Source organism: Liolophura sinensis, chromosome 8, assembly GCF_032854445.1.
Source record: "Liolophura sinensis isolate JHLJ2023 chromosome 8, CUHK_Ljap_v2, whole genome shotgun sequence".
In the NCBI taxonomy this organism is placed as follows: Eukaryota; Metazoa; Mollusca; class Polyplacophora; order Chitonida; family Chitonidae; genus Liolophura; species Liolophura sinensis.
The window spans coordinates 42,220,829-42,232,916 of NC_088302.1; the positions used below are offsets into that span (position 1 = coordinate 42,220,829).

Consider the following 12,088-nt stretch of genomic DNA (forward strand, 5'->3'; position numbering starts at 1 on the left):
CCCTCTGCCTGGTGGCGTTTCAGGTTTAGGTGTCTCAGTGAGTTATTTAACAATTTAATGGGCGCTTTGGTAATTCTTGTGAATCAGCATCTTTGTATAAGAGTTTTTTGCGAGCAAAGTATTTGTATCACCTCAACATATTTATTTATTTATTTGATTGTTGTTTTACGCCGTACTCAAGGATATTTCACTTATACCACGGCGGCCAACGTTATGGTGGGAGGAAACCGTGCAGAGCCCGGGGGAACCCAAGACCATCCGCAGGTTGCTGATAGACCTTCCCACATACGGCCGCAGAGGAAGCCAGCATGACCTCAATATAAGCCTGACAGATAAGGATTATTAGACATGATTATAAAACAAAGCCGTTTTTATGACTTGCGAATATAAAGATGTTAACAAAGGCATTTTAATGGCACGTATACAATGTATCCCCGTTTTTCATCTGTTTATATGCTGTACGAAAACGGTATTTTATGTTTTTGTACCGTATCCTTCCCTTGTTGTCTAGTCAAAGAGTCACTTGACTTGTATGCACATTGATTAGATTTTCTTCTGATTCATAAGCCACAAATTACTAAACTTTCTATGTTTATTAGATATCTGTAGAACTTCACAATGAAAGATACAAAATTTGTATGTCTAACTTGTTCTCTAAGCTATATCTTTATGTGTAAATCAATCATGGGCAATGAACAAAACGGATTCTTCTAAAACCCCCATCCACCATCACCTCACCGTTACGCATCGTGTTTATCAGAAGCAGGCCTTGTTCCTTTTGTCACTACCTAATTGAGGTACGGTCATTTCAATTAATGCAACGCCTCCCGACGGTTTTGTAACAGCAGTTCCTTTTTGAGTACTTGTATTCTTTTTTTGTTGTTACATAAACACGACAAAGGCTGTAAGGTGTTAATTTAAAATTGTTTCAATGTTTACAGGGACTTTGCCCATAATGTGATTTCAGTGGTACCATTTTTGCAATGTTGACTTACATTAGTGGTCTATGCATGTGGGCTAACAAGAAAACCCACTGACATTACTCATCGCTAGGGCTAAATTCTGGTCACTGTATATCGGACCGCGGAAGAAAGAATGCGTAGATTAATGAATGATTGAGGTTTGCGGTTCGGGACAAATGATAAACTAATATAAAAATGCAAACAACATATAATATTATTAAAAGAACTTTCCACACAGAGAGTAAAACTACTACAGCAGCTACGAAAGTGTAGATGTTGAAAAATTAAGCGTAAAACACCAATCAAATAAACAAATACTACAACAATGAAGAAAAACAGCTCCCTCTCACGAATGTTTCGTGAAGGACGGACGTGTCGATAACGGTAAGGGTAACGATCGGTCCATTCATCCTTCATGCGATATGGACTTCGCGAAAGTAAAAAAAACAAAATCCCAGCTTCGCCCCTATCTGTGTTCTTATTTCTCCCCATCATCAGAAACCAGATAACCATACAGGTAATTTTCGCTGAACACGTGTATCCGTTCAGCTAACTAAAACTCCTCAGGCTCTCATTTCTGGCGGCAGCTATATAAAGGCGTTATGAGGACAGCTGTGTTTACAGACCATCGGTTGTGATTCTATTTACTAAATAGATAATAATTTTATGACCAGGATGTAGGAACAGTCTGATTGTACTTTCTCATTATCTGTATCAATTATACCAACATACCAAATCACCTAATATATATATTGTTTGTCTTTCATTTTTTCTTTCTTTATTTAATATATGGTTTTATCTTTGCAAGACAGATTTGCCAACTAATCCTGCATGCCAAACAAAGGCCATTGTTCTTCTCCAAGGTTATACATTTTCAAAATATCTTCCACATTCTTGGCGAGGTTATGCACTCAGAATTGTGGGTTATATTACTAATGACGTTATAAAACATCGCTGACATAACAAAGCAATACACACTCGTTCATCAAGCAACAAATATGTGGTGCATAGGCTCTCATTTAGTCTAGGGAGCTCTGTGACCGAGCGATTAGAGTACTCGCTCAGCACAATGACTCCGAAGCCATTCACAAATCCCGTACTTGTGAGTTCAAATCCAGCTCATTCTGGCTTTAAGTTACCCTACAATGGGGAATGTTTGCTCTGGGCACTCGGGTATTTTGCATCACCGAACCTGACCGTTCTCAACACGCGACGTTAAAGCACCATGCAATCAAATATAAGAAAAAATAAACAAATAAATAAACAAATAAATAATTATGACTAAGTAGATATGGAAACAATAACATCGAAAGAAAGCCATTTGGTCGTATCACAATTTAATGCAATATGTAACTAGGTTTCAACGGAAACATTTTCATATTTTTCTTAAAAAAATCAAAAGGTTAAAGAATAAACCCCAACTTTCGGGTGGTTATAGCACAGTTTCTTGTTACCCGGCACCAGGCCAGTGGACTGTCTCAAGACACGGCGGTGAAGTTCTCTGTCGTCGGGTGCTGATATTGGCCGAGGGAGATAGGCGAACAGATTGGGGAATGCGTGAATTTTGGTGGAGAGAAGTTCTGTGGATAATTGCCCGTTCCGAGATAATAGCAGTGGGGTGATGGAATCTGAGGTGGTGACCACATCATACAGGCAGCGGTGCCCAGGTACGGGTGGTAAGCCATGGGAGATGACGTCATTGGCACGTATCCCATATCATATCCATATTTCAGCGGGGAACAATACCCCATATTCACCTCTTTTGTGATTTTTCGGGCACGTCGTCTAGCCTGACGCCGACGGAAGTCCCCTTTGGCGAAGTCCTCTATGCAAGAAGGATGAATGGACCAATAGTTGCCCTTACCGTTGTCGGCACGCCCGTTTTTCATGAAGCATTCGTTGAGAGAGAGGTTGTGGCGGACGCTGTTTCTCCAGGCTTTCTCTCTGTTGTTGTAGTAGGGGAAATTGTCCATGATGTACTGGTAGATGTCGGCCAGAATCAGTTTTCTCTCAGGTGACTGGAGAATCGCCATTGATATCAGGGCAATATAGGAATGCTCCGGTTTCTCCTCTTTCCTACTTGAGGCGCAGTTGTTGGATGGAAAGGCCTCTTCGTGCAAGCTGGTAGCCGAGGAAATGCTCCCATTTGAATGGATTGGTGGAGATGTGTTTTTTGTCACTTCAGAAGCCGGAAAAGTCAGGTTTGAAAATCTCGACACGACAAAAGTTTGTCCTTGGTTTGCTGACGTACTCACTTTCTCCAAATGGCCTCCAGCTGGGGACACGGTTTTCGCTTGTTTGTCCAGGGATAGGAGTATCTGAGCGATCGATTCCGTTTCTGGCGAAGAGGAGGAAGATGATGAGAACATACTTTCGGTCTCTGACTTTGGAGAAGAAAGTTGAGTTTCTCCAAAACTTGTATTAAAAGTGGCGGCTTGTCGACTGCGGCTGATGTTATTGCCCATAAGGTCGTCAATACTGAAGGTAAGCATGGTGGTGTGGTTTGACCGATCGTTAGATTCTGGATATCCTTTGGTAAAGTCGACTGCGTTTTGTTTCGAACATCAGAAGGCCTTTTGATTTATATAAATGAGTTCGGGTTTCTGATTGGCTGTTGACCGTGGCGGGTGGCAGTGCCGTGGCTGTTATAGAAGAGTCCAGTGACACGCGCGAATAGCTGTGAATTATGCTGTCATGTCCTGACCGCTTGTTAATTACACCTTTGTGATATAGTTATATCAGTAGCCAAACGTGTCAATCGGCAATTTACCGCTGGTGAAATTAACTAAGTGTTGTAAATACAGGGACTGTGCTATATCAACACGGCAGCAGCATTTGACATGGGTTTGTTGGATAATTTGGCAGACAGAATAAACTGTTATCCAATGTCAGTACATACAATGCAGTAATATTATTGCATTTACTAACAAATAAACAGTTACTAAGCCGCAATATTTGCTCATACTTGTTTGGAGTTTGAACATGTTAAATTTTAAAGAAAATGTCTTGTGTATGTGTATGTGTAAAAAAAATCGCCCACTTTACTTGACCAGCCACTGGCCTAAAATAACAAACCAGGCACAATGTTTTAAGACTTTTATTTAGAAAAGCTCAGTTAAATTTCAGATAGTAAAGTTGCCTTTATGTGCCATATTTCAGCATAATGGCTTGAATGCCCCCCACCCAACTGCATTGCTCCGAAACTTATTCATGTAAAACTACATGTATCTTAACTCATAAAATAGAAATCTGACTGCCGTGAAAAAAGATGCTAAAGAAAATATTATTGTACCAATGGGAGGATTTGCCTGTACTATTCTTGGTGAAAAAATCTGATCAAATTAGCACACACATTTTAGATACAGTTTTCTAACGTCTTCCTCACAATTCTTACTTCTTTTTTTTTAAAATTTGTTATATTTACCTTTTATATATTTAATTATATAACCTAGACATGCCTATCAATATTTTAATTAGAACGTTATTGTTGTGAAAGCATTTTTGCTGAATGCTGCTTGAAAAAACTGCTAAACTTCCAAGACAGGCCACGTTAAGCCGGAGAAACGTGAAATGAAAAAAACATGTCTTAACTGTACTACTATTTGATCTAAGCAAACTCACAAATAAACTCATGTGTGGAACTGTGATCTGTTGATGTCTGAATTTAGACACAAGACCATTTCTTAATCAAGACAATACTGAATTTCGGGTTTAACTCATGCAATTTAACCGTAATAAATAAAATTATTATGACCATCAAATAATTACAATCTTGGCATCTGACCCTATGGGCAGCTGCGATTGTCCCCACAGCAACATACTTCGAGGTTAACCAACGGTAATTTTTTGTCTGTGACATTACTAATCCCGTAACACTGAGTTTTGGTTGACTGATTCGAACAGTAGGATATGGATCATTGATTTATCTCAAACACGCGTGCGCACAGCAGGTTGTAATGCTAACAATAAATCATAACCATGGGTATGATTAAGTTCTTTTCCTGCCAGATCACTGATTGACAACTTGTCATGCGTGAAAACTTGATGATTTGTTTTATTACAGAAATGATGTTCTTTCTAGCCACCAATCCCAAATCATTTTCTACTCAGTGCAGCTTCCGCGAACAAATTTCGAATACACTTAAAGAGGCTATAGCGGAGATTGTTTGGCGAAAATTCCATAAACCTTTCAGTGACATTTAGACGTGAAATTAGATCATAATAACTTGAGAAACTTGCTGTGGATAACAGCTTCTGTCTTTATTCTGGACGACATTTCGATGTAGATACTAACACCTTCTTAGTAGCTTACATAAAGAAGTTAAAAAGTCCATATTTGCTAACCAAATCATTTTTTTACTTACCAGAAATAGCACATATTATTGCCTTTCAGTAAATATTTGACTAGTACCTGCACTATTACAATTATTCTAAAGGTTCAATAAGCTGTAATATTACCAGGTTTATAAAGTTTAGAAACGGTAACACATCCACGGGCGAGCTTGATATTTAGTGAAAAGTCGTTATTTTGGCTATTTTAAAATAATAGCAAAAATTCAGTTGGATTTGCATTGATCAATTTTTTGATCCAAAATCCCCTGTATAGCCATTTTAAATAAAACTATATATATGAAACTAACAGCTACTTCAGTTTTCAGACGCACTTCGGCTTGCGTGCAAATTAAAACCGATTAGTAGGGCGCCTTCCACATTACTGACAAATTATGGAAAGACACTTGTGCTGTTTGTATGTATATAAGAGAATTTGTGCACGAAACATTCCTTGTGATTATCAAGTCTGACTTTCCTTTTACAAGGTAGCTGTTGTCAAATGTACCTTGTAAGCTTTTCATAACTCACTTTTTAGAGTCAAATGGTTAACAATATTCGTTGTTTAACAACTTCATTCAGTTTACATTTACCTTCATGCAAAACTGGTATGTATGATAACAAAAGTGCATTTGACAAACTATCATTGCATGACACGATAATTCCCAGCTAGTCACACGTGTCACCTGCAAGAAGACCAGTGTTTCTGTAATTTTGCGTTAGCCCCCAGGCAATTAGGGTACTAAGCCATTCTAATAACACTGCGTTCGACTGGCTCAAGGTTATACAGATAAGGACATATTAAACATATTTTAATTTATATATTGAAATGTAAAGATGATACTAATTTTATTTATTGGGTCTACCGGATTTTAGCTAATAGATGTAAGAAATTGTAATGTCTACCGGGTAAATCACATAAACTCCATGCAGAAAACCTTGAATTTTAGGAAACACTGTGCGACCCATCGAATTGCTTGCGGTTTTGTTTGTACATGTGATTGTGTTTCATCTAACTGCAAATACTTGCCAGAAAATGGTTTACCGAAACAGGAACCTACGTGCCAGATGTCACACATGTGTGATGTTCGCAGAACTGCATAACAACAAAGCTGTAGTGACATCTGATAACCAAGAATGTTCTATCAATCGACTCGCTTCTGTAAGAAACTTTCCTGTTGGTTTACAATTCGAAAGGTAAATCTGCCAACTTTATCAGTTTATTACATAATCTGTGTAATAATTATTAATTATCGCTGACTACACGAATGACAGAAATACAACAATAACAACACGCCGTTACCCAGTAAGACAGTTTGAAGGCACACAAGAGAACGACGATTAAAGGCTATATGAAACGTTTGATGTTTGTTTCTTAACATGCAGTTTAGGATTGATCCCAAGTACAAGTAGGATAACAGCTTCTCGGTTTTCTTCATAGGGGTAAAAACTGGTTCAAAGTACGGTTTTCATATGGCCCCCGCGATTACTCCGGAAATTAAGTTGTTTGGAATGTAGGTGTGAAAAAAATTTCGCAGAGAGAGTAGTTTGAAAGCTTGGGGAGGGTCGGGTGGGAGGCTGGTGCTAAGGTGGTCTCGTGTGGATGGTAACGTCATTTCCGAGAATTTCTTAACACTTAGGAAAATATGCATTAACGAGAAGCACATAAAATGAGCCTCAAAAATGAATTTGTTTTTCATCTTTTTGGAGACACAGGGTTCTACATTTCCTTACAAAACATAATCTTCATTTTATAGTTTCTTTTCATGTATCCTCTAAATTATTTTTTGTAACTCGAAGAGGTACTTTTCAATTAAGCGAAACAAAAGCAAATGTTTGAAGTTAAAGCCATGTGAAGACTTAATCATACTATTATTGACTATGATATGATGTATGCTCCTCCTACACAATAACCGTAAAAACGAAGCCGATATTTTGGTGATCGTATACTCGAAACACCTGGTGTCCATCTGCATTTGGGTGAAGTGAACACTTGAAAGAGCCCAGGTGTGAGATCGATGCACCTGGTGAAGTACATCTCAAATACTTGACGTCAAACTGCAAATGACATTAAGGTAGCCGAATTCGTACTGGTCACGTCATGCACGAAGTGCTAAACGAATCTAATTTAGCATACATTGTTATAACGCCAGAGAAGGGGTGAACTAAATGCCAGAGTCTAAATTGTTTGTTTACTCATCGTGTGACGCCAATTTATTTCCAACTTCGACTTCAACGTTATTTAGGTTGTGTTGTTCATTCCCTTTGTTGCTTTCTGCGTTTTTCGTCACGGTTTGATCCTCAACACGAACGTGGGCTTCATTTTCGTTGTCATTTGATTGGGATGGATCAAGTGGGTGTTGCGCCAGTCGAGAAAACAAAGCTGTAAATTCTCTTCGTTTGATACACGACACGCTCTCCACTACGCTATATCTTTCGGAATCCCTGAAACCTATTGATTTAGCGTTGTTTGTTGTGGGATTCCAAAATCAAAGGTCAAAGGACCAATGAACAAGCCTGATACATATCTTGTATCCAAAAACAATGTCGCGCAAACGTGAGCTTTGTCATTTGGAGGAACGAGGAATGGCGGCTTTACCTTTCCCATTCTTAAAGTTCATGGACGGCGTTCAGAGCGATTTCTTTCTTCATTAATCAGACATTATATACATTATAGACTTATACATTATAACCTAATATGTTTGCTTTGTGCCACTAACATGTTGAACATTGACAAATTACCGGCCGGCCTATTCAAGGTGTCATTTTCAATCACACTGTCAGCATGTTCCGTGCTGTTCTTTACCCGTCTTTTCTGGCCGTATTTCAAAGTAAAGTAGCCCTTCCCAAATAACGAGGGGACGGATCGCTAGCCAGGACACTGCATGGAACATATAAGCAAGCAGGGCACACGTACGTAAATGATCAGCAGAGTTTTAACGAACAGTGTGTCATTCAAGGGGAGTAACTCGTGTATTTAATTGTAACAACAAACGGAAATACGCGTCTATTTTCTTTCAAATTTGTCGAGCAGAATCCAAAATAATAATAAAGTCTTCAACTTTTGCACGCCACTAGAGAAGTGTTTAAACATTATGAAATAATCAGTCGACAACGAGAATAATCAAGGAGATAATAACTATGGAAATTCTAATAGCACTGCTTTTAAAATTTTCTAAAATTTCAAAAGCATTAGGGCCCAATTGAATGTCAAATAAGAAAAGACTATGAAAGTAATGCACTGAGCTAAACAGTCCTGATCGGAAAAAACAAGCTTTGGAAAACATCTGCTTACCATTAGATGATATTACACATAACGACGAATAGCTTTATTCAACTGCCGAAGTACATAGACATTGGAAAATTCAACATTCAACCTGCATGTACAAATTTTAACGGTATTTAAAAAAACAGGCAACATGGAGAAAAAGCATGACACAAATAAAAAATAATCAGCTGGGTTTGAACCCTACACTACTAGGTATCATATAAAATGCATAAAACGCTGAAAAACACAACAGCGTCTTCATCTAGTTAGGCCTTGGCGATCACCGCACCTGGTTAAGTATGTACATTTCAGGTTGCTCGATACATTGCGTACAATCACCTGGTCCAAAGCTAAGTTGGACGTTCCTACCGTAACTCGCAACATCGGCCATATAGACTTTCACACGGACAATTTCACTAAAAATAACCCGGCTCGAAACCTACCTTATTTTTGCTATCCACTGATTCCCTAAAACGCCCGAAACCTAATATGTCCAAGCCAGCATTGGCAAACCATCTTTCAACAGTAATCCAGCCATTTAAACTTCGAATCGGACAACTGAAACCAACGTCTGCCATGTTTGAAAATTTTTTCAATTTCGGGCAAGGTGATGGGCCGCGAAAATGTTATCCTATTCAAAATTGTATTTACAGTGCATGCAATTTTTAGAGAGAATGTTCCGTGTGGAAGTGTATTAGACCAAATCTGGGCGTTACGGTAGGAAGGTCCAGCTTAGCTTTGGGCTAGGAATCACCCCACTCTATTGTCATATCTGATATGCCTGAGCTCAGTTCAGTTTTGAGGACAGAGGGCGAGGACATAGAGCAGGCAGTTGACAGAAAATGTCTGAAGACTATACAGATATGAAATCTTGGTCTAAATAGTAAGAAGAAACAGGTGGTGTGGTGTGGTGTGTTATTTTATTTAAAAAAGATCCTCAGTCCTAAGCCATGGCGTACGGTTTCGTAGTTACTTTTCTGTGCGGCATCCTAAAGCCCGTCTCTTCCTTATGGGCATGTACTGTCTAGGCCTGAATGGAAACTAGAAACCGCGATATTTCTTTAACGGTTGAATTTGGCCCAATGAAAGTAACATGTTCTGGGCTCGTCATGACTCAAGGTACATGTGTGGATAGACATTTTTCGCACATTTTGCCTTGGCTTTGGACTTATATTCCTGATAGCAAGGGGGCATGGGGGAATGCCGTCGGAATTGTTGTCCGTTGATAGCTGTGGAGAGGAGGGAGAGTTGTTCATTTCTCGGTTTGAGTGACAGGCGGCCGACCTACAGGGTAGGTTACATACAGCACATATATAGTAACACACAGTTACCTCCGAAGTCCATGTTACCTCATCCATGTTAAAAATGCATCGGTTTACATTTCTGTTCTGAAGTAGTGTGGTGTAATTTAAATATTTCTAGCGAAAAAACTATAAATCGTAGCTCAAATCCGTTGGCATGCATCAGAAACTAGGTGTTAGGCTACTAGTATGTACTAGTCTCAGATTTGTGGTTTTGGTAGTTTTCCACTTACATGCCATTGAAATTACGTGATTGCAAAATGTTTTTGACCATGTCTCAAAAAGTTATAAAGATAGGTAACATCCGAAAGAATACTCGAAATCAGTGCTGGCAAACACACAAGAGTACATGAAAACATTATCAAACTTTGACATTTTTTATGAAGTCATAAATTCGACAATAGCGAACTTCCAAAGTTTTCAGTGCATGTCCAAGATTTGTTCAAAGTTGTTTCAACTGGAATCACTCTTCAAGTATATCAAATTTCAAATAATCCGTTCTTTAGTTGTTGAGAAGAAGATTTTTAAAGGTTTTGATGGAAATCCAAGATGGCCGCCATGTCACGTGACCAATGTTAACCAAAAACTGGCACAATTTGCCGCGTAGGCTTGTTCCTAAAATCACCAAATTTTAACAGCATCCAATGAAATCTTTCAAAAAGCTTTCGAAAAAAAGGGAGAACGGAAGAAAAATAAGAAAAATCCGAAAAAATCTGGGCCAACTAAGTAAATTTTAAACTAGAAGCCAAGCTTTTGGCAAGATCTGCTTTCTTTTGCTGTCATTTATGATCTAAGGTTGCGGTACGCTATCCCTGTGTTGGGTTGTCTGCAAAATGGTTGATGTTTTTTCTTGTTTCCCACATTTTTATTTTACTATCGTGTTCCGCTAGTGGTTAAGCTAATGCTTAATAGGTATAATGGAATATGTATAAGAAGACCGCAATTCGCTAATCCGAAAACGGCGGACGTATATAACAGTAAGTTGCCGCCCATCACATCGGCTCAGACTCGATTAACTCTATATACGTTCTGCAAGAAGACAACATACTCATGGAAGTTCTCTTCCCAGTGGATGTATCTCAGGTATATCTCATATCATGACTACAAAGTTATTAGGCAAGTTTTATACAAATTAGAGGCGATTTTGTAAAATGGCCTAAACATAGGCCTTGAGTTGCTGGGGTACGGCGATAAACGGGGCACACGAAGAAGACCATTGCTACAGATGCATTATTGTCATAGTCGAACGGTGGAAAGTCATACTTGTCAATCAATCATCGTATCAATCAATCAATAAAACAAATCTTGTCTTCACGCACCGTTCAATGTAGCAAACAAAACGCAGTTCATAGCCAGTTTGGACACTTTATTACTCTACCACAACAAGAGAACGAGGTGCAGTATATAGAACATTTTTATTTGTGATCTATACCATAAGCGGCGGAGCTCCGAGTTAGGCAGGGTGTACATAACAGTAAGTACAACAGATTGGGTTATCTTTTTTTACTGGAACCTACTTAACTCCGTGACAGGCAGGGTTTATACCACAGTAAGTGCAGTGGTGTGGCTTATAATTTATACTGGATCCTGTAGAACTCCAGGACAGACAGTGTGTACACTACATTAAGTGCAGCAGTTTGGGTTATTATTTATGCTGTATCCTGTAGAACTCCAGATTAATCTGGGTGTACACTACAGTGCAGTAGTTTGGGTTATGATGTGTATCGTGTCCGCTAGAGCCACAACACTGGCAGGCTGCATGGTGCAGTACGTATAATATTTTGTACTATCATGTATATAGTGTCCTGGAGAACCAAGGACTGGCAGGCTGCATGGTGCAGTACGTACAATAGTTTGTTTTATCATGTATACAGTGTCCTGTAGGACCAAGGAATGGCAGGCTGTATGGTGCAGTACGTAAAAGACTTCTACATATCGTATGTCTTGTCAAAAACTGACCCAGCAATTTAAAAGACTTCCATATACCGTATATTGTTACTAGTTTGCACTATCATGTATACTGTGTCCTGTAGAACCAAGGACTGGCAGGCTGCGTGGTGCAGTACGTACAATAGTTTGTACTATCATGTTTACCGTGTCCTGTAGAACCAGGACTGGCCGGTTGCATTGTGCAGTACGTGCAATAGTTTGTACTATTATGCATACGTTGTCCTGTAAAAATGTACGTTACCATATGTGCAGTGGTTTGCGATGGTGCAGTACAGTAG

The 12,088-nt window shown here is 39.0% G+C and overlaps 1 protein-coding gene across 1 annotated transcript; it reads right to left on the reverse strand.

The window, feature by feature from the left end:
- Positions 1-2,440: 2,440 nt before the first annotated feature.
- Positions 2,441-3,454, reverse strand: LOC135473552 (forkhead box protein unc-130-like). The gene is made up of 2 exons (XM_064753407.1): positions 3,248-3,454; positions 2,441-3,070 (listed from the first exon to the last, which is right to left on the reverse strand). The coding sequence occupies exons 1-2, from the start codon at positions 3,452-3,454 to the stop codon at positions 2,441-2,443; spliced, it is 837 nt and encodes a 278-aa protein (XP_064609477.1).
- Positions 3,455-12,088: the final 8,634 nt, after the last annotated feature.

Bases quoted from the DNA above. Each gene is read 5' to 3' on its own strand.
- LOC135473552 (XM_064753407.1), bottom strand. From the start codon at position 3,454: ATGCTTACCTTCAGTATTGACGACCTTATGGGCAATAACATCAGCCGC. The intron at 3,071-3,247 runs GTGTCCCCAGCT...TTGCACGAAGAG, and splicing joins TGGACAAACAAGCGAAAACC to GCCTTTCCATCCAACAACTG.